At 39.3% G+C, this 22,287-nt stretch overlaps 1 protein-coding gene across 1 annotated transcript in view; it reads left to right on the top strand.

The window, feature by feature from the left end:
* Positions 1-22,287, top strand: part of DNAH11 (dynein axonemal heavy chain 11) — a 426,042-nt gene that overhangs the window by 304,355 nt on the left and 99,400 nt on the right. The window contains exons 57-61 of the mRNA XM_035253682.3: positions 4,417-4,563; positions 9,641-9,754; positions 12,298-12,441; positions 13,074-13,256; positions 14,874-14,975. Coding sequence (XP_035109573.3) covers positions 4,417-4,563; positions 9,641-9,754; positions 12,298-12,441; positions 13,074-13,256; positions 14,874-14,975 — 690 coding nt within the window. The remainder of the gene's footprint in view (positions 1-4,416; positions 4,564-9,640; positions 9,755-12,297; positions 12,442-13,073; positions 13,257-14,873; positions 14,976-22,287) is intronic.

Below are 22,287 nucleotides of genomic sequence, written 5' to 3'. Positions count from 1 at the left end.
CCAGCCAGGACTTACAGCTGGAGTGAAAAGAATTCTCACTGCAGGTCACCTCAAGACTAGAAATACTGGTGGCCTTTTCAGAGTGATGTCATCAGGTCACACTCTGATATGCTTTACAAGAATTGGGCTAGTCATTTCCCCCATGTGGCCTGTGTGACCCACCTGTGGCTAGGCTACAAAAAAGCTGAGGCCCGAAGGAGGGAGCACGTTTTCATGTGGGTACCTTTTCACTTTGAAGGGCTCTCTGGTCATATCCTTCAGCCACTCTGGGCCAAAGCACCACTTGCCTCTTTCCCTCTTAGTTTTATACACGAAGGGTGACTCTGTGGCAAAACACTGTGATCTGTACTAAGCAAAGTAGATGGACCACAATTGAGAAAGAGAAGCCAGAGTGAGGAGGTTTCCAAGACAGTTGGGATCAAGTGATATTAAGAATAGGCGTGGTGGCTCACACCTGTAATCCCAGCACTTTGGGAAGCCAAGGCTGGCGGATCATGACGTCAGGAGTTTAAGACCAGCCTGGCCAATATGGTGAAATCCTGTCTCTACTAAAAATACAAAAGTTAGCTGGGTGTGGGGGCACACACCTGTAATCCCAGCTACTCCAGAGGCTAAGGCAGAAGAATCACTTGAACTTGGGAGGCAGTGATTACAGTGAACTGAGATCATGCCACTGCACTCCAGCCTGGGTGACAGAGCAAGGCTCCATCAAAAAAAAATAAGTAGTTTCCAGGAAACCCACAAATAGCATATCCATATTTGTATACCTTCTCCTTCCTTCTCAAAGATGCCTGTTTAGGCCGGACACAGTGGCTCACACCTTTAATTCCAGCACTTTGGGAGGCTGAAGGAGGAGGATTGCTTGAATTTGGGAGTTTGAGACCAGCCTGGGCAACAAAATGAGACCCAATCACTACAAAAAAAAATTTTAATGAGCCTAACATGGTGGCACACACCTGTAGACCCAGCCACTTGAAAGACTTAGACAGGGGGATCCCTTGAGCTCAAGAGTTTGAGGTTATGGTGTGCTGATTGATTGGGTCACTGAGCTCCAACCTGAGCAACAGAGTGAGACCCTGTCTCAAAAAAAAAAAAAAGAATGTCTGTGTTACCTGTTTCTTTTTATTCACACCTTATTTTACTTTCTTGTTTTTGTCCTTCTCGATGTCTGTTTTCTTCTGTCTATCCTCTTCTACCTCATTGAAATCAAGACGCCTTTTCATAAGAAAGATTTTCCCAGGAGTCCTGTTGTGGTGAATAAGACAAGGAAGGAGCTCTGTGTCTCAGTGTATTTCTATCCCTTTGAATGCTGTCCCAACCTGAACCTGTTGACTTTGCCCACAGGAAATGATAGTGTTGTCACCCAAACAGCTTTCAATACTGTGGGGCACCCTTGGCAAATAAATAAGTGCTATTGCCATACTTAAAGGGTATTTTCCCCAAATGACACAGCTAAGGGCAAGTGGGTTACCATCCTGGACCATTCCAGCGGTGGCAGCATCTCAACCATAGGAAAAAAAAAAGAGTAGAGAGACTCTGATGCCTTAATAATCACCTCGGTTATGTATTGATGAGTGAGGGGGATGGGCGAGAAAGAGAAATGAGAGCCAGTTCACTGTGTCTGCCGAGTCAGGGCTGCCTGGGTCTCTTTACTCCCCCTTGGCTAAGAACCACAGGCAGAAAGTCCGTGAAGACACAGGAAGTCTTGATGGAAAGACTGACAGTGATTTCTTTTCATCAGGTATTTGTGTATAGAATGCTCTATCAAAAAAAAAATGGTTGGAATAGTCAGTAGGTACATGGTAGTTTTAGAAATAAGTGGGTTATGAAAAGGAAGGATGATTTCCTATGTGGAGAATTGGAGAGCCATATAGCATAAGGTCAGGTTGTACGGAGAGCGTAATGCCTGCATATTGGGGCATGTGTCCTCTAGGGGTCTGCGTTAAGCAACTCTGTGTCATTTGAAAACCTTAGCAATGTTCATTCTTTACAGTAAAGCTGTAAATCCTTTTTATAGCCAAATCACCCCTCTCTAGATGTCAGCTTAGGTCATCATAGATAGTCATAGTGACCTTTCTTCATAAATAAAGCCTTACTTCCACGGCTTCACCCACCTTGAATATTGCAGACCTAACAGCTTCCTTAGAAACTGAAATTACGGATTGAAATAACATAATTTTGTCCTGGTCTATTGGGTGATTCTTTTCCCTTTATTTCTATTTTGAGATGATTAAATTAGATTCAGAAGAAATTACAAAATGTAGAACAGACAGGTCTGTGTCACATCTTATAGGTCTGGTGGTAGCATCTGCGTAACTAGTACAATGTCGAAACCAGGAAAGTGGCATTGGTCCAATCCACAGACCTTATTCAGATTTCCAGGGTTTTTTGTTGGTGTGTGTATGTACATGTGTGTGTGCGTGCTTAGTTTTATGCAGTTTTACCATATGTAGGTCTGGGGATTCACTACCATAGTCAAGACACAGAAAACTGCCATCTACAGAAAGATCCCATATTGCCATTTTATAACCACACCTACAACCTCTCTTCCCTTCCCGCCTCCTGAATCCCTAGTTCCTGGCCATTGCTAATCTGTTCTCCATTTCTATAATTTTGTCATTTCAAAAATGCTATATAAATGGAGTTATATAATATGTAAACTTTGGGTATGGTTTTCCGTACTCGGCGTAATTCCCCTGAGATCCGTCCAAGGTATTGGGTGTATCCATAATTTGTCCTTTTTTATTGTTGGGTAATATTCCGCAGTATGAAGGTAGCACAATTTAACCATTCAACCACTGGAGGACACCTGGGTTATTTCTGGGTTTTGGCGGTTATAAATGAAGCTGTTATGAATACTCATGTACAGGTATTTTTTTATAAACATAAATCCACAAGTGACTAAAAATGAAGTTACTGGATGGTATGGTACTTGCATGTTTATGTTTATAGAAAACAGGCAAATATTTTCCAGAATGGCTGTGGCATTATGCATTACTGCCAGCAGTGTATGGGAGATTCAGTTTCTCAGCTTCCTTGCAGGAATTTGGTGGCATCTCTAATTTTTATTTTAACCATTCTCATAGGCGTGTAGTGATACGGTGGTTTTCCTTGCATTTTCCCGATTGGTGATTGTTTTGACTATGGCCTAACATAACACTAGTTTCATACAGCTGAAAAGAGCAGAGAAGCATGTCACTCTGCAAAGTTACCCTGCATTCATAGAGAGACTGCAAAATCAGTCACAGCTTCACTTACTATAATAGTACAAGCAGCAGTCATAGTAGTAACCATGCTTTTTAGCTAGAGCGTGAATATGCTGTGTTGGGTGGAAATTACAGGATCCCTCGGATATAGTAGTGAGATGTTGTTCCACAAGATGAAACCACTGAAATGTCTTTAGCAATTGAGTTAAAATAAATGATTATGGTGGTTCTTTGCTGCTATGATTTTTCAAATGGTAATATTTGTACTTTTGGAAAAGAAATGCAATGGAGAGTTAATTACTGGGATGTATACAGCTGCTTTCAGATACTTCTGATAACTGAGTCGTGTCTGTTTCTCTAGCACCTCACTTCTGCTCTTAGTTACATGACCCTCAAACTGAGGAACCTAGTAATGCCCTGTGAACCTAATGAAATTTTAAAAGAAAATATTGAGAGTTCTTTTTAGCAGATGAATTTGTGGATTTCTCAGAAGGCTGAGTTCTCCAAGAGCTGAGTAAGGTTATTTAGTGACGGGCTGGTGGGAGACATACATGCCCCTGAAGCTCACTAAGTTTTGGCCACAGCATACTAATGCCTCAAACACACAGTTTGCTCTTCTTAGTAGTTATTAAGATGAATATTGGGTTAGCTTCACGATCATAAATGAGGTGAAAAAAATCTAGAGGGCCATTTTCTATTTGATGGGAAAAGGTGAGACCTGTCATTGCGCTTTTTAATATGCAGCCAAATAATCTGTAGTCAGGCAAGGAGTACTTGAGTCTTCAACCCACTGAAGCCTCCAACAACTCTCTGTTGGAGAGTGAGAGGCATGGGTCTTCCAGTTTATCACCAAGTATGTCTTTCCACAACTTCTGCTTCGTTGAGCCTGATCTGCCTAGGACCTGAAGGCAGATGTTGGGGAAGGAGTATGTGATTGGACAGAAGGAAGAGAAGCTTCCCTACTCAACCTGTTAGTACTGGCAAAAATTAATTATATTTCCTGCAAAATTATTGGAAAATATTATTCTGTTTGTTCTCATGGAGAAAAACAATGTGGCTGCATTTTTGCAGATCAGAATGTAAAATCAGGGTGGAAACAGACGCAAGATACAAATTGTTAGGTATCCTGAATTCATTCCCAACAATAAGCTCTACCTGGGATTTGTTGTGACCAAGGCAAGTGCCATAACAATAGTGACTTTTCCTTTAGGTGGGAGATTTAAAAGCCAGACTTGCCTCTCAAGAAGCCGAGTTGCAACTGAAAAATCATGATGCCGAAGCTCTAATCACGAAGATTGGACTTCAGACGGAGAAAGTGAGCCGGGAAAAGACCATCGCTGATGCTGAGGAGCGAAAGGTCAGGCTAATTCTACCATTTAGAGTGCTGAGCTATATTTAGCACAAAATAAACCTTGGTAGGTGAACAATTTTGAACAAGTTCCTCTCCAGGGAGCATAAAGTCTAAAGAATTATTATAGTTACACATGTAACAGCATTTCACACCATGATTACCACTTGACCTTTCTTTACATTGTGCATTTCCCCAACCTTTTAGCTCTTTTAATGATATGAAAGAACAATAAATACTGAGCTTATTCAAGCATATAATGGATGTGGATCTTGAACATCAGGCCTATTTGTAATATAGTAAAGGTCAGGAAGTCACCTCTGAGGTTTTTTAAAGGTTTCCATTTTTTAGGCAAATTGAACAACTCAATTGTTAACAAAGCCCATTCCATCACTTTGCAAGATGGTTTTCAAATCTTGCATTTTAATAATACAACTGGAGTTTATTATTAAGTCCTAGGCTAAATTTGTTCTTTTTGATTCGATTGAGACCCTGGCATTCTGTATTGTGCTTTATTGTTGGAAATAATTTCTTTTAAGATTATGTAGATTCTGCTTTCTTTCTACTCAGGGTTCTAGCAGTTCTGAAATACGTCTTTTGTCATCTTCTTTTCCAAAACGTCAGCTACAGATGGAAGACATTGTTTTGTACATCTGACTGATTTCTCAAAAGAAACACCATAGTAAACAGAAACATTTTAATACATATTTGTTTAAAAATTGAGTGTACATGTATAAGGTAAAAATTTCTTATTTTAGACAAAAGATTATAATCAGGGCCTAAGTAATAACAAGTTATGAGTTGCTAACATGCTCATACCCATTGGATCAGTAGTGATTATGCCATTTTTTCTTGTATTTTAGGGTACTTGAAAATTTGAGTTTCCCAGTGGTGTTGCCATTCATACACAACTGAGTTGTTTTGCTTTTTTTTCTAATACATATTGAGCATGTTTTTCTTGCACAACTAAAGACTTGAAAAGTAATTGAACATCAAAACTAGAAATGGTTTTAAGAAATAAGATTATGACATTTAAAATTGAAGATAAAGCACATTTGACATGATCAAGGGGCATATGATTCCTATTTAGAGTCATAAGCATTTCTGTTGAGTTGCAGTTAAGTGGAGAATGTCCCTTAAAGTGTATTATTGGGGTTGGCGCAATGTCTAATGCTTGTAATCCCAGCACTTAGGGAGACAGAGGCAGGAGGATATCTTCAGCCCAGGAGTTGGAGACCTGTCTGGACAATATAACGATACTCTATTCTCCATAAAAGAAGGGCAAAAAAGACAAAGTATATCATTATATTGAGGAATTAGGTATCACACATGATGTAATTACCATGAGCTAATTCCACCCAGGGAATGTTTTTCAAGCATTACACAAACATGTGATATTCTAGTATTTATTATATCATAACCTACCATCACAGATACTTGTTGGAAAACTTAAAATATAAATACTGCAGGAGTTTTTTTTTTTTTTTTTTTTTTTTTTTTTGCATTTTTACATGTGAATTCTTAAGGAAAAATTACCCTCATAAAAGGAGAAAGAAGTTTTAGCAAATTAGAACTCATCCGACAGGTCATTTAGTGAAGTTCTTCAAACACAAAGAAGAAACATACTATTTTAATATTTAATCCATACCAAGACATAAATATACTTCTAAATGTTTTCACTTTATCCATAGAACTTAGTTTAATTATAAATAACAATTATTAACTGAACATCTGCTTTTCCACCGGGCACTGTTGGAGACTATTAGGGATATTTGACAAGCAGTGAGCTCTCATGTAAATTGCATTGCCATGAAAAAGACTGACAGGAGACATGTTACACATTGAGAAGCAGAATATTTCAAGATAGGTGCTCTGATTAAAATCAAGAAGAGAGCTATTGTAAATTGGGTATGAAAGGAAGTTCTTTTGTAATTAAACTAGGTAGCATCTAGAAATTCATCAACACTTGAGTCCATGATGTGGGCTCACATTCGTCATATGTCCAACAATGTGGTAGATACTACATTATGCCATACTAAAGGGGTGAATATGGACTGTTTTTGTCCTATGAAATTGGGGTCTCAAGTCTTCACACATAAGCAGTAATTTAAAAGCAACTGTGCATAGCTCACAAAGTGCAGAACCACGTTTAATATGACTAAACAAATGTTGGGGTTCAAACTCTCTTGCTGTGTGTCTTGAGAGCCCATAGAGAGAAGCAGGCTGAAATCATTGCTTCAGATTTGTAAGATAATCAAGGGCAATTTGAACCATTGGCATTGCCAGCAATGACTTCAAGTCACCAAGCATCATAAGCCTGTGAAAATGAGTTCTTCCTCCATATTTGTTTGGCTTCTCAGCTCCAAATTCTAAAATGCTAAGAATCCTCTGATTGCTTCCAAACTGTGTTCTCCCTTGAGTAGACTGTAAGCCTTCGTGAGTAGGGGTGCCTTCTAAATTGAAGCGCTCATATCATGTCTTCAAAAGATGAATGTCAATCTTGATTTGGAGAGGCTATCAGTTTTTGTGTGTATTTCTGTTCTGAATGTGGATAGGCCTGGGTTTCAGAGGATCATAAGGAAATTCTTATATTCCAAAGGCAGGTAAGTGCACTGTATCAGTTTGCTAAGGCTGCCATGAAAAATACCACAGATTGGGAGACTTCAACAATAGCAGTTTATTTTCTCCAAGTTCTGGAGGCTGGAAGTCCATGATCAAAGTATTGGCAGGTTTGGTTTCTCCTGAGGCCTTCTCCTGTGGCTTGCAGATGGCCGCCTTCTTGCTATGTCCTCACCTGATCTTTTCTTTGTGATTACTTCTCTGACGTCTCTTGTGTGTGTCCAAACTTCTCACCCCAATCAGTTTGAATCAGAGCTCACCCTAATGACCTCAGTTTAGCCTCATCACCTCTGTAAAGGGCCTGTTTCCAGATACAGTCAAATTCTGAGCTTGAGTCTTCAACATAAGAATTTTAGGTGGACATGATTTAGCTCATAACAAGAAGTTATTGGGACTTCATTCTCTTTTTTCTCTTCCTGTGATCATCACTAAATCATAAGAACATCTGCAACGGGCTGTTGACTAATACAAGGCAGAGACTTTCTGGTCTACCCAAAGGGGGATCTGTCTCCAAATTCCTGCTTTAATTTACACCGGTAAGGGGAAAGCACATCCTCTAGGCACTCCATGCAACTCGTCTCCCATTTAATAGGTTGAGCCTTGCTGACCACTGCCTAGGAGCCACTGGGCAAAGGAAGTTGCACACTAGCTTACCAGCTCATGGAGATACACAGAATTCTCACTCTTACAGTATTGCACCTTAGGGTCAGAAGTGTTGAGGATGAGAAATAAGTTGGCCAACCTGAGACTTTTCTTCATTTGTATGAGTGGGTTTTAATGTTCACGATTGTTTTGTTTCTAAAAATTGCCCAAAAGAAAAACACTTCATTAACAGTAAAGGAGTCAGAAAAGAGTAGTAGCTCCTAGGCTGATAGAAATAGCACTTTAGCCAGGCGCAGTGGATTACAAACAGCCAATATGGTGAACCCCTGTCTGTAAAAATACAAAAATTAGCTGGGCATGGTGGTGTGCACCTGTAATCCCAGCTATTTGGGAGACTGAGGCAGGAGGATCGCTTGAACCCAGGAGGCAGAGGTTGCAGTGAGCCGAGATTGTGCCACTGCACTCTAGCCTGGGTGACAGAGCGAGATTCCATCTCAAAAAAAATTTTTTTTTAAATAAATAAACCTGAGGTGATAACTCCTTCGCTCACATAAACTTTCTTTTATCAGTAGCAGTGTTCTGTAGCATACTGAAAATCTTTGTGGTCCATTCCTGGAAGCTTTTGAGGGTTGTGGTTTTGGGGTAGTTCTCAGTAAGCATTCAGGGTTTTCTTATTTACATTAACGATAGCTGTGTGTGTATTAGCAGGAGGCTTGTATCTACCCTGAACCAATTATGTTCATAAAAAGTGCAGCACACAGCAAAATAATTGTGAATCAGGAGAAGGGTAATTACTGCTAATAAAGCTGGAGTAGACAACATAATTTGCTGTAAGCAGTGTTTAATTTTGTGGTATAGTTAACCTGTTCATTTCAAACACATCCGAAGAAATATACTTGTGTTCACACTTTGTATTTCACAGTCACCATCACCACAGGGACCATCCCCCATGGTGGCTAGATCCTGGTGGCCAGTGCCACAGCTTTTAAACTCAAATTTCTACTGCATACTAAAAATTAACTTTTCCTGGCCTTTCACATTCTATAGGTATCTTAAGGGGAGGAGGATAAACCACCCTCCATCCCCGCCTCCGCTTCTCATTTTGGTTTGGTTCAAGTTTACCAGTATGACTTTCTTCTATATTATATATCACGTCAGAAGGCTAGTGCAGCACCCTCTGTGGACGGGGAAGAGGTGCCACTGGACCCACAAGAGGAGAGTGGGTATCAGTGCCATTGTTCCAGTACCGAAGGCAGAGGTGGGCTCTTGCATCTGTGTCTTCTTCCCATGTCTGTGGAGAAACCAGTAATTAGTCTTCACTAAAATTGTATTTATAGGTAGGCATGCGATCCATGACCACAAAAAGGATATCTTCCCACCAGTTGAACAAAAGAGCTTCAAATCTTTTCTTTAGGAATAGCCAACATGGCTTCTAAGCAAAAGTTAGCAAAAATTAGAGAATCCTAGCGAGAATATTTTGTGGTCTAGGTTGCTAAGCTAACCCAGATGTTTATCCAGGACTCTCTGAAAAAGAAAACTGAAGAACAGAGGAATCACTTAATCTTGCTTTTACTATTAGTGGTACCTTATAATTAGATTAGTCAAAGCTTTCTTGGAGCATTGGAACTCGAATCCATTTATGTTGAGATTTGTTACTGTGTGTTCTTTACATTTACAAAACTTTGTGTACATATTATGTCTAAAGGAAAATTAGTCTGTTTAACAAATTTCTCACCTGTTCAAAGTACCGGGGAAATGAATTATTTAACAGTGCATCTGAGTCAACCTCCATTTTTTCTTTAGAGATATCTGTGATAATAATTTATGCATTATGTAGGTTTGTGTGCTTTTCCTCTCTAATTAGGTGACAGCCATTCAGACTGAAGTGTTCCAGAAACAGAGGGAATGCGAGGCTGACTTAGTCAAGGCTGAGCCTGCACTGGTGGCTGCTACAGCTGCACTCAATACACTCAACAGGGTAAAGATGATTTTTTGGTCCCTGAGTTTCCTCAAAGTAATATTTAGGGGTTATTAGAGTTTGAATAACTGAGCTGAGAGTGTGGCCCATGCAGCCAAAAAGTGTTTTAAAAGGAAAGAAACACCCATGAATTTTTTTGTTGTTTTGAGAGGGAGTCTGCTCTGTCGCCCAGGCTGGAGTGGAGTGGCACGGTCTTGGTTCAGTGCAACCTCTGCCTCCTGGGTTAAAGTGATTCTCCTGCCTCAGCCTCCTGAGTAGCTGGGATTATAGGCATCTGCCACCACACCCAGCTAATTTTTGTATTTTTAGTAGACATGGGGTTTCACCACATTGGTCAGGTTGGTCTCAAACTCCTGACCTCATGATCCACCCACCTCGGCCTCCCAAAGTGCTGGGATTACAGGTGTGAGCCACTGCACCTGGCAACACCCATAGATCTTAAAGTTGAAACAAACCTTTGAGGTCGATTACTGTTCCACTTCTTTTCTCCATCCAGGACTCTGTCCTACGGCATCCCAATAAGCAGTCTCCTTTTTAATATTTCCAACCCTATGGGATTTATACTCTTATGAAAGGCAACTGGATTGTTGGTAACTGGATTTGACACAAATCCAATTTTTCATATCGTGCGTTGCTTTAAGAACTAGACAAGGCATTCTTTATTTCCTCTGGAATAAGATAAAGAGTAGCATTGATGAGAGAGCCTCGGGGAAAGAATAGTAGGAGCAAAGATACCTAGTTTTGGTCCCCACCATTTCTTCAAGCTTCATGTTGTTAGTAAAACGTCCCTAAGCATTCAAATTCTTATAAGAGAAAGTAAGCTGTGTTCATCACAAGCATATTGTTAGGGAAAGTGAAATGCAACCAATGTTTTTTTAGGAGCCTGCAGCTAATCTCATCCTGGGGTCTTCCCCTACCTAGACCTCTAGGGAGAGCTCAGGAAATCACTGGGCCTGAGATTCTTAAGATTCCATTTTAGAACATAAAGAATCTAGACTTTCACTGTTCCTCATAGAAATACTGAATTCCTTTTCTAAGTATTTTTTGAAGAAAACAATTTTGACTGTCAGTAAAGAGATACTTACATTGGTATTTCTTATAGTATTTCCATAAAACCAAAAACTTTTAAATGGAATCATAGCATGCTAGAGCTCCGATTATTACACATTCAAATACCTTGCTGCCGTTAAAATAATACTGTTAAATGCTAGTTAGCAATCTGAGAAGATAACCATGATATATTAAGAGAATAAAGCAGATTATAAAATAGGGTATTTTCTATGACTAATTGTTTTGATAAGAATATGTGTACAGAAAAAGATTGGAAAAAAGGGTAATTGGTTTTCTCTGAGTAATGGAATATATATTTTTTATTGTGTTTTTCTAAATTTGCAGATTTTTCTCTGCATAATTACTCTTTACTCAGGCAAAATAAATTAGCACTACTTAAAAGATAAAGGTGTATGTATTTCTAAATTATAAAAAAATCTTGGTTAGCCAGCTCTCATTTATTATTAGCTCTCATTTATTATTTATTTTAAGTCTTTGTTTTTTTTCTTGCTTTCAGTCTCTTTCCATTCTTTGTAATTATTTACCAAATAAATAGGCAGTTTCTGATAAGGGAGCAGAATCAGGTTCAACATTTGATAAGGTTTTATAAGCAAAAATATATTATGTAGCACAGAAAATACCTGGTTGGTGGCTTTTGTTTTTTAAATCATGTATTAAATATCACAAGGCTATATGAGCTTCTTATATGTGCTAGTGCCTGCTTCAAAGTATTTGCCCTGATACATATAATTTATACTATTAATATCATCTCTTGGATTAATCAGTGGTCTGACCTGAGGAGATTAAGGAGTAGAGAAGAAGGTTCAGCCTATCTTGGCTGTCTCCTACTTGAGAGTCTCTGTAATGTAATAGAAAATATTTCTTACTCGTACACGTAAGACAGAAAAACAAACCTAAGAGACACTGAATTAAGGAATTATGTGTCTGGGAGTGGCTTGGTTAAGATACAAATCTATTACATAGTGGGATAGAACCTACAAATATCTTACAACATATATACACATACACACGTGTGTATGTATATATACATATGTATGTGTACATGTATGTGTATATATACACATGTATGTGTATATATACATCTCTATATGATATATCTATGTGTGTGTGTGTATATATATATATACATATCTATGTATATATCATACATCTTTGTATATATACACACACACACTACACACACCCCTCCTGGCCTCAGTGACTCAGTGAGCAGGGCTCTGCAGGACTGATATACAGATCATTTTTCTTGGAGGCAAAAAGGGAAGTGATATCTCCAGAGAATCAGAGAAGTGCCCAGCATGAACTGAACCTCTTGGAGTTCCAAGCTAGAGTCCCCAGGTAGCAAAGAATTGCCAAATGGAGACTGGTCTGATACAAAGATATGGGAGGCCACTAAAAACTAGCTTGGCAACTTACAGAGTTAATCTAAACCTCCCCTAATCCTGTATGTGTGTGTGTATGCTTTTTTTCAGGTCAACCTCAGTGAGCTGAAAGCCTTTCCCAACCCCCCCATTGCAGTTACCAATGTTACTGCAGCGGTGATGGTCCTTCTGGCTCCTCGGGGAAGAGTGCCCAAAGACCGAAGTTGGAAAGCAGCTAAAGTCTTCATGGGAAAGGTATCAGCCCAGCCTGCAAAGATGAAAATTCTAACAATTTCCATACTGTTTTCAGGACTGTGGTTATCCTTAATAGCAAAAGATGTTCCAGTCAGAAGAAATCATCTTAATAGTTGTTGAATGTGATCCACTTTATATATTCTCTAGACTTACAGTTTTTGTTTGCCAAGTTGGAGGTTAGCTTGGGGTTATGGCAAACCTAAGTCAATGCCAGCAGCAGGTGGAAGGTTGCTAATTATTTGCAAAATTATGAAAGCAGTTAAGTGTAGGAGGGAGAAAATTACATGGATTTCTTAGGTTGGAAAAATGTTACTAATGTATAAGAAGGTGAAGCACAGGGGCTTTTTGGTGTGTTTTTGCTTTTTCTTTTCTGCCTTTCTTTTCTTCAAAATGTGAATACCTCCTGTGCCGGGACTGAATATTTTACCCTAGGATAGAAGAGGTTTTAAAAGTGTCCATTGCTAATTCTAACTTAATGCTATAAAGACGGAAGAAGTGAAACAGTAGGATAAATGCAGCTTGCCAATTTTGCTTTTGTAATGTGAGTCCTAAAAGCTGATTTTAACTTTTGATCTTGGAATTTTCTCTGCAGCCAAAATGGGTTCACTGCAAAAAGTCTTTTTGCTTTGCAGGTTGATGATTTTTTGCAAGCATTAATTAACTATGACAAAGAGCACATTCCAGAGAACTGTCTAAAAGTGGTGAATGAACAATATTTGAAAGACCCAGAGTTTAATCCAAACCTGATTCGAACCAAATCTTTTGCAGCAGCTGGCCTCTGTGCCTGGGTCATCAACATCGTTAAATTCTATGAGGTATCAATTCTATACTGATTATTTACAGGTATTGTCCCCAAAGGGCCACAGACGCATCAATTTCTAGGTCTGCAAAAAGAGTAAAATCTGTTATTTCATTTTCTGAATAAGAATATATAGTTCTAAGAATAAGACATAAGCATGTCAGGGTAAACAGTTCTCTACAGGAGAATATTTGAAATGTTAGAAACTATCTTTTCTTTTGTGGGTAGAGCGATTGGCTACTTTAGATCAAAGAGCAGTAATTAGATAAAAACTGATACGAATTGTACTTATATACACTTAAATACTGAATTCATGTTGACTTGAGACAACTGCAAATCTGAATTCACATCAGATTAAATGTAGTCCCTTCTCTCAAAGCAACATTCACACCATCTGTATTGCTGATACAGTTAAGAGGAGAAAATAACCATTTCTTTGCTTCAGTATTTTAATTATAGGTAAGAGTTTTGCCTATAGGTGATCTAATCTAAAATCTGTAGTTTTTGGCAGTATATCAATAAATTATCATTTCACTTATTTATTTATCAAATATTTATTGCCAACCAACTGCATTCCAAGTGCTGTGCAGAGTACTTGATACAGAGAGAACAATGCGTGGCCCACAACTCTGAAGAACTCTCATTTTTGTCTTGGAGGGTTCTATGTTGTGTTCATATGTGGAATCAAAGTCAAAACTGTCAATTCAGTTCCCAAAGTAATTTTCACAAATCCACGTTATTTCCTTTATACTGTGGGGCCCACAGGGAGAGGACTCTCTTGATCTCTCTCCTTAGTGGAAATCTTCATAAAGGAAGAGTTTAGCCAATTGTGGTTGATGTACAGCTTCTGTCTACAGTAAAATGCCTCAACCCTGTCTTCTACTTGTACTGTACGTGAAAAGACAAGCATAGATCTTGACTGTGGCTGCATTCTGTGCTATTTTGCTATAAAATAGGAAAAAAATTAATTTCCTTCCTCTCTCCCCACCAGCAGAAAAATTGATGCACCTAAATTCTCAAATGGTCCATTCAAACAACATGTGCCTAAGGTGGTCAGGAACTTAAAAAGAAGGCGACAGTGTGGTTAATATTGTGTGATATCTCCCACTCTCCTTTCTGTGTTGAGAATTTGTCCACACTTATTTTCTGCCTTAAAGGCTAGGCATGATCTCAACTTTGGCCATAGTTCCTGCGCAGTGCAATTTCTAGTAATATGAGAAGTATCTCCACATTTTATGACAAATTGATTTCAGTATCTTAATGGTGTTTGACTTACATAGCATGTTATGCAAGTACTTGTAACTCTAAGGTCCAGAATAAATAGGTAAAATAACGGTGGACCAGAGAGAATGTGGAAGCTGTGTAGATTGTGCTCTGCTTTTAGGTGGCACCATGTCTGAAAAATAACAGACTAGGTGTGGTGGCATACACCTGTAATCCTAGCACTTTAGGAGACTGAGGTGGGAGAAACCCTTAAGACCAGCCTGAACAACATGGGAAGACCCCATCTCAATAAAAAAGAAAAAAGAAATTGCTAGATGAATTAGAGATTTTAATGGTAAAGCTTCCATCCTATCTAGGTTCAAGTTATTACGTACCCTCTTTGTATCTTTATTAATTCATGACTTTTCAGGTCTACTGTGATGTGGAGCCAAAACGCCAAGCATTAGCCCAGGCAAACTTAGAATTGGCTGCAGCTACTGAAAAACTAGAGGCTATCAGGAAAAAGCTTGTGGTAAGTACAAACTATGACATTGAAAAGGTTCCCAAGAGGTGTTTCCTGCCTCCACCATAGGATTCCATCCTCAGGCAGCACCATACCTGAGCCCTATCAAACAAAAAGGAATTTGATCTTCCATGTGTGTATTTCCTTAGGTACCATTCAGTAGGTATTTCTTATCTATTCTATGGTAGACCCTGAACTGGGAAAGTGCAAATGTTCATGGTTTTTACAGCTAAGAAACATTTGCAGTCTGAGAGTGGAAAGGGGAGGGCAGTGCACCATAATTCCAGGCAGGGCTTCTGGAGTCAGACTATCTGGTTTATATCTTAGCTCCACTGTCTACTGTTGCATCCCATACAAGGTAGTTAACTTCTATGAGCCTCTGTTTTCTTATCTGTGAAATAGGTGTTGTAAAAGTATGCCTCTCTCTCTTTCTTTTTACCTTTCGTTTCTTTTCCTTTCCTTTATTTTATGTCTGGATGATCTGTTTATTACTGAAGGTGGGGTGTTGAAGTCCCCTGCTATTACTGTATTTCAGTCTAGCTCTCCACTTTGACCTATTAATGTTTGCTCTATATACTTGTTTCTTTGAACAAGCTTTCTACATCTTGCTGTTTTTAAACTCAACTTCAGTGACTGTTAGATGTCTTTTGAGGTCATTCTCTGTAGACATTTGTTATTTTCATTGTTTTTCCTTTTTTCACCTCTGTATTTTCAAATAATCTGTCTTTGAAGTTACTGATTCTTTCTTCTGCTTCATGCATTCTGCTGTTTAAAGCCTCAAATTTCTTTTTTACTTCAGCAAATGTATTTCTCAGTTCCAGGATTTCCTGTTTGATTTTTAAAAAATTATTTCAATCTCTCAAACTCCTGATACATTTCTGAATTGCTTTTCTGTGTTATCTTAGAGTTGGCTGAGTTTTCTTAAACTACTATTTTGAATTAGTGTTCTGGGAGCTCTCATATTATCATCTCATTAGAGTTGGTCATTAGGTCCTTGTTTTGTTTGTTTGGAGAGGTCATGGCTCCCTGTTTTCTGCTGTTTCTCGTGGGCCTACATCTATGACTTTATATGGAAGAATTAGTTATTTTTTCCTGTCTTTGCTGATTGGCTTATTTTGGTCTTTCTGGAGTATGTTTGCTTAGAGGTTATTTGCAGTCATCTGTTGAGTTCCTTAATTCTAGATCACTGCTTCCTTTTCAGCACTATATTGTATGTTAAGCCCAGGTTTGCCTTGACTCTTAGAAATGTTTGAGTACTGACAATCCTGAATTGGGGGTAAGGGGTCCCAAAGAAGATACTCTGGCTTTATGGGAAAGATGGCTACGGCGGTTTGTGCCCAGAAGACCCATGGCGTGTGCCTCCTACAGTGTGGTGCTGTTGAACGGCCACTCTGATTTGGCGTCTCCTTTGGCTGAAATAAAGAGCAGCGTTTCAGGATACTCCTTGCAGACAACTGACCAGTTTCTCTGTTATTCCACATACCCTACACATCAGTGTACACTTCATCCTAATGTGTACTTTCATCTCCTTTCTGTCTTCCACACTATGAGCTCCTTAAAGTCTTTTAAGTTTTTATGTCTAGCACCTGGCACATGAGAGGAACTCGAAAGCTATTAATTAAATTAAGAAACAACTATATTTGATATTTTAATTAAAAGGTTCATTTGTTCTAGTTGAAGGACTCACTTTCCTTTTAACAATCAAAAAGTGTTTTTTAACACTGGACTAGGCACTGGAGTCAGAGGGACACAGAAGGCTCAGTCCCTGCTCTGAAAAATCTTACAGATTTGCTAAATGCTGTTTAATTTGCTAAGTGCTGTCAAGGGAAGTTGCACTGGCTGTCACTGGAGCACAAAGAATGGAGTTGATCAGTTCTGCAGGTGAGGATGGGGTTGGATGCTCAGGAAAGGTTTGGAGGAGCAGTTTCCTCTTGAAACAGTTCTTAAAAGATGAATAGGTTTTCACCCAGAAGATACGGAAAGGGCATTTCATGAAGGAGCAGTGAAAAAAGGTCAAGTATTCTGTGGACAATGAGTAGCTCAGTATGGCTGAAGCGTAGAGTATAAAGGTCACTTTGTAGATCACTTGTGGTGAAAAGAGAAGCAGGGATATGATCACACAGGAAATTGCAAGGGGTTGGTTAAGAGGCAAGTGTTTGTTCTATAGGCCAGAAGATCTTAAGCTCCCTAATATTGAAGACTCCTCTTACGTCCAAAAAAAAAAAAGTCCCAGACAGTAATGAATGGTAGTTATATTTTCCTTTAACCATGTTATATAGACAATGCTTAAGGCAAACATAGATTCAGTGGGCCCCAGCAGAATAAACTAGCCCCACTAGGGATCTGGGAGCCATATATGAGAACTGACACCATCATACAGGGAGAGCCATTGAAGAACTGTAGTTGGGGGCAGGAGGGTTAAACTGATCACATTTGCCTTTTGAAAAGATAACTCTGAGCCAACAAACAAAAGGGAAGAGACTGGAAACAGAATGAACATGGATGAGGGAAGCAGAATGAAAACAGAAGAAAGTCAAGGAGAGAAGGTTGGGTTATAAACAGTTTATACACTGGGTACAGAATGATGATACCTGAAAGAGCAAGAAAGAGATGGTTAGGAAGGTGAATGAGGAGCCAGGAGAAATCGGTATCTGGGGGCCAAGGGAGGGAAAGGAACCATCACCTGGAACAGAGAGTAAAGAGGCTGGGTACCACAGTGCATCTGAGCCCAAGCTGTGGGGCCAAACAGCACTGTTACGTCCTAGCCCAGTACTTCGCAGCTGTGTGACCTTGAGTAACTTTTTTGCCTCTTTGACTCTTATTTCCTCACCTATAAAATGGAAAAATCTCTCTGAGACTTACCAAACTAATCAAATGCATCAACACATGTAAAATACTTAGAATAGTGCTGCGTGCATGTTACAGGATCAGTAACTATGAGTTGTTTTTTTTTTTTTTAATTTTACTTTTTACAAACAATGATTAGTAACTTGAGAGAATAAAGCTTGTTTATCAGATTCATAGGTGGTTTGTATCACATGTTTCAGTAAAATGGTAGAGAAGAACAAAGAAAAAAGTGATAGAAATAAAAGATTAAAATAGATGAAGGAAAGAATGGGTGGTGAGAAAAGAACAGTAAGAATAGAGTTTTCTATAGAGAAAAAAATTTTTTAAAACAAGGAGAAAGATAGAAGCTATATTAAGACACCCTCAGAAAATATTTTGGAAACTTAATCTTATGTATTTTAGAGTAAAATCATCTTGATGATGATTATATATTTGCTTTGAACTATTTTTTCTTTTCTTTTCTCTTTTTTTTTTTTTTTTTTTTTGAGACGGAGTTTCACTCTTGTCATCCAGGCTGAAGTACAATGGCGCAATCTCGGCTCACCACAACCTCCGCCTCCTGGGTTCAAGCAATTCTCCTGCCTCAGCCTCCTGAGTAGCTGCGATTACAGGCACGCGCCACCACGCCCAGCTAATTTTTTGTATTTCTAGTAGAGACGGGGTTTCACCGTGTTGACCAAGATGGTCTCAATCTCTTGACTTCGTGATCCACCTGCCTTGGCCTCCCAAAGTGCTGGGATTACAGGCTTGAGCCACCGCGCCAGGCCTGAACTACTTCTTCTAGTACATGTACAGTTTACACATTTAGGTTTATATTAACTGTATTCATGTGAGACACTAGCACTCCCTTCAAATCTCTGATTACATATAAAGCAGTCAGTGTAAGCTCAAATCAACAGCTAAACATTCCTGTGAAAGTAATAGACTGTCACCTTTAAGCATGCTTAGAATGCTGGCTATTACACCAGGTTAGTACTTATTCCTGGTGAACATTCACTAATGCCCTTAAAAGTTACATGCCAAGGGCCAACTCTTACCCAAACATTTGCCATTAAGGTGATTATGTTTCAGCTAAATGAAAAAGATGAACCAAAGTGAATTTGTATCGCATTTGAAATAAACCCCAGTGATATTTGCACACCGAGCTAACTTACCATGTGCTTGCTAACTGTGCTGTGCCATATTTTACATGCATTAACACAGATTTGATTCCATAGTGCACGTACGTACGAAGTAGGTGTTAGTAGGAGTAGCACCATTTTGCAAATGAAAAAACGTAAAACTCACTGAAAGTGAATAATGAGCCCACACCACCAGGGCCAGTAAGAGGTGGAGGGACTAGAACCAAGACATACGTACATACATAAATGCGTGCATTCATTCATTCATTTGAGACAGTCTCTTTCCATCACCCAGGCTAGAGTGCAGTGGCACAATCTCAGCTCACCACAACCTCGGCCTCCCGAGTAGATGGACTACAGGCTTGTGCCACTGAGGAAAGGTGTTGTCTTTCTGGGACAATAAGGGGGTGTAGTTTTAAGGGCAAGAACTTCCCAGTGCCATGCCATCCTCCCATCTCTCTCCATCCGGGAGATTTAACAGTTTCTGTTTTAATTTTCACAGGCACAGGAAGAATCAAAAAGTCAGTCACTCCAGCGGAAGTTCTTAGGAACTCCTTTCATTGGCCAGGGGTCTTGGAGAAGGTGGGGGTTCCTCCCAGGTTAAAAGTCCCCTTCTTCCACACCCCTTTGGACTCCATGTTTGGGTCCCCTTTCACACACTCTGTCATATGGAAGTTCTCTCTCTTCTCCTTTTTTTTCTCTTTCTCCGCCTAAAATGAAATCACTTTTCTGCAACACTTTTGAGTCTGGCATTTACTGTGCACTGTGCTGTGGTCTCCTCTCCCATTCTTGGGGGAGTGATAGACCTAGAACCTGGAGAGAAGTCCTCTCAAGGGAACTGAGGGCTCCCCTGAACCCCAAAACCCAGAAACACCACCACGCCCAGCTAATTTTTTGTATTTTTAGTGGAGACAGAGTTTCACCACGCTGGCCAGGCTGATCTCAAACTCCTGGCCTCAAGTGATCCACCCACCTCAGCCTCCCAAATTGCTGGGATTACAGGCATGAGCCACTGTGCCTGGCAGAACAAAGACATTTTAAAACTCAAAGCTGGATCCTGTTAACTATACAGTTTACCAGGTGTGATCTGACTCGGAAGCCTAGAAGTATCTGCTCTCTCTCTCTCCACAGCTGGACTTCCTCAAACATCTGTTTTGTTAAATACCTTCCATTAAATTGGTTGAGGACTTAGAAGGCTTGGGTTCATAGCCTTGTTTTTTCACACACTAGCTGGTGAAACTATAGCAAATCACTCAACTGATCTTTGTCTCAGTTTCCTCACCTGCAAGTTATATAAGGCATTGCCTACTTTTTTCACCTTCTTTCTCCAACAAGCATACAGTAGAGTTTTTCTGAGGCTGTATGACACACAACAACCCAACAGACTGAATGCAGTAGCAGGTATAAGAATCTAACAGTCTTCTGCTAAATAAGACATTAAAATAAGGTTTGCAAAAATCTAAATGCCATTTTTTTCATTAATTTTGTTTTGGTAATATTTTTAATAAAATGATGTATGCTAGTATATGGTGAGTTTATTATTATAAAATTAATTTTTATTTTTTAGCAGTTTTAACGTATCAATGTTACTTGATATCATCTGTATGAACCAGTACCCTTTAGGGTTCTGAATGTAAAAGAGTTTTGAGAACAAAAATTTTGAGAACCATTGCCTTCCCCTTCCTAGGTATTATTATATGAATCATCAGAATTAATCCTCAGAATAACCCCTTTGAGCTAGGTAACATTATTAATGCAATTTTTAAGATAATGAAACCGAAGCATAGAGATTGTAAATAGTCCCAGCTTGACACTGCTTAGGTGGTAGCAGCCTCCAAATACGAACCCAAATGATGCCAGAGTCTTTGTGTGCTTCTGTGTTTGGTAAATCTATAAGTAAACTATAAGTGCTCTTAGTAACCCAAAACAGACTTGTAATATTTTCATTTTAATCTTATTTCTAACTGGTGATGTATAATAGTTCCATTAGTTCTCATAAATTTGATGCCATTTTGCATATTAATCTTAAATTTGATGTTATATATATATATATTTGACATTATATATACATATTTATGTATATATACATACTGCTTTAGCAATATAAAGCAATAGTGAAATAACTGGGTCATTGGCAAATATAGTCTGTCTCTAAATTATTTTTTCTCTCCAAATTATTAATAGGTTATATTCTACAAGTTTTCTTGTTGAAGTGTATTAGAACTTTGCATGCATCTATAAAAGCCGTGTTATAAATCTTATTAGGTTTGTTGGATCTTAAAGCAAGGTAGCATAGTGAGGAGTCTTACAAGCATTTGACATCTTAGTCAAGACTTCTTGACTATAAATGTTCAAAACTCACTAAAGATATCTTGGCCAAAAAGGACACAAAGAGAAACTCATGGACAAAAAGTGAGCAGGGGCTCCAAGAGATCCAGGAATCAAGAAGCTGCCGTGAACTTCTCTTGGAGTCTCTCTAGGGCTGTGTGACTTCTCATCTTGCTTCTCTTTGTATGTCTCTTTCATCCTTTTCCCTTTCTCCACAATGGTTTTCTCTATTTTTTTGTCCCCTGGTGGAAGTTGTTCCCTCTCTAAATGAAGCCCTCTGATTCATACTTTCCCACAGGCCTTTTAATGCTAAAGACAGTGGATTATCTCTGAGTTTCAGTCCCAACCTCCAGAAGAGAAAAATGTGGGCCAGGCACAGTGGCTCACGTCTATAATGCCAGCACTTGGGGAAGCGAGGTGGGGGGGTAATCACTTGAGGCTGGGAGTTCAAGACCAGCCTGGCCAACATCAGGAAACCTCATCTCCACTAAATCTACAAAAATTAGCTGGGCATGGTGGTGCACACCTGTAATCTGAGTTACTCAGGAGGCTGAGGCACAGGAATCACTTGAATCTGGGAGGCAGAGGTTGCAGTGAGCTGAGATTGCACCACTGCACCCAGCCCGGGCAACAGAGAAATACTCTTTCCAAAAGAAAAAGAAAAATCTGATTGACCAAGCTGGGTCTAAAGGGCTCAGTAATTAATACCTCTCTTCACTGCCTGAATTATGAACCCAAAGAGAAAAGAAGGAATAGGTGGAGAAACCAAAGAAATCATTTTTGTCATTAATAAAGCTGGGATTGGAGGATGAGGCTTAGGTGCAAGAGCAGAGGGGGATAGTGTGCGCCCAGTGTAATCACATCTTCGGGGTACATCCCTTCACCCCAGTTGCTTCCTGAATTCTGCCCAGTGGAGACAGAAGGGGAGAAGACCACATTGTGAACTGTTACTTTATGGTGGCACTGATGTGTTTATTGGCGTTATATTCTTCTTTTCCTACTCCCCTAAAATATGTCTGGTAAAG

This window comes from Callithrix jacchus, chromosome 11, assembly GCF_049354715.1.
Source record: "Callithrix jacchus isolate 240 chromosome 11, calJac240_pri, whole genome shotgun sequence".
Lineage (NCBI taxonomy): Eukaryota > Metazoa > Chordata > Mammalia > Primates > Cebidae > Callithrix > Callithrix jacchus.
Note: the sequence above shows the minus strand (reverse complement) of the source record. Positions and strands in the feature narration are given on the sequence as shown.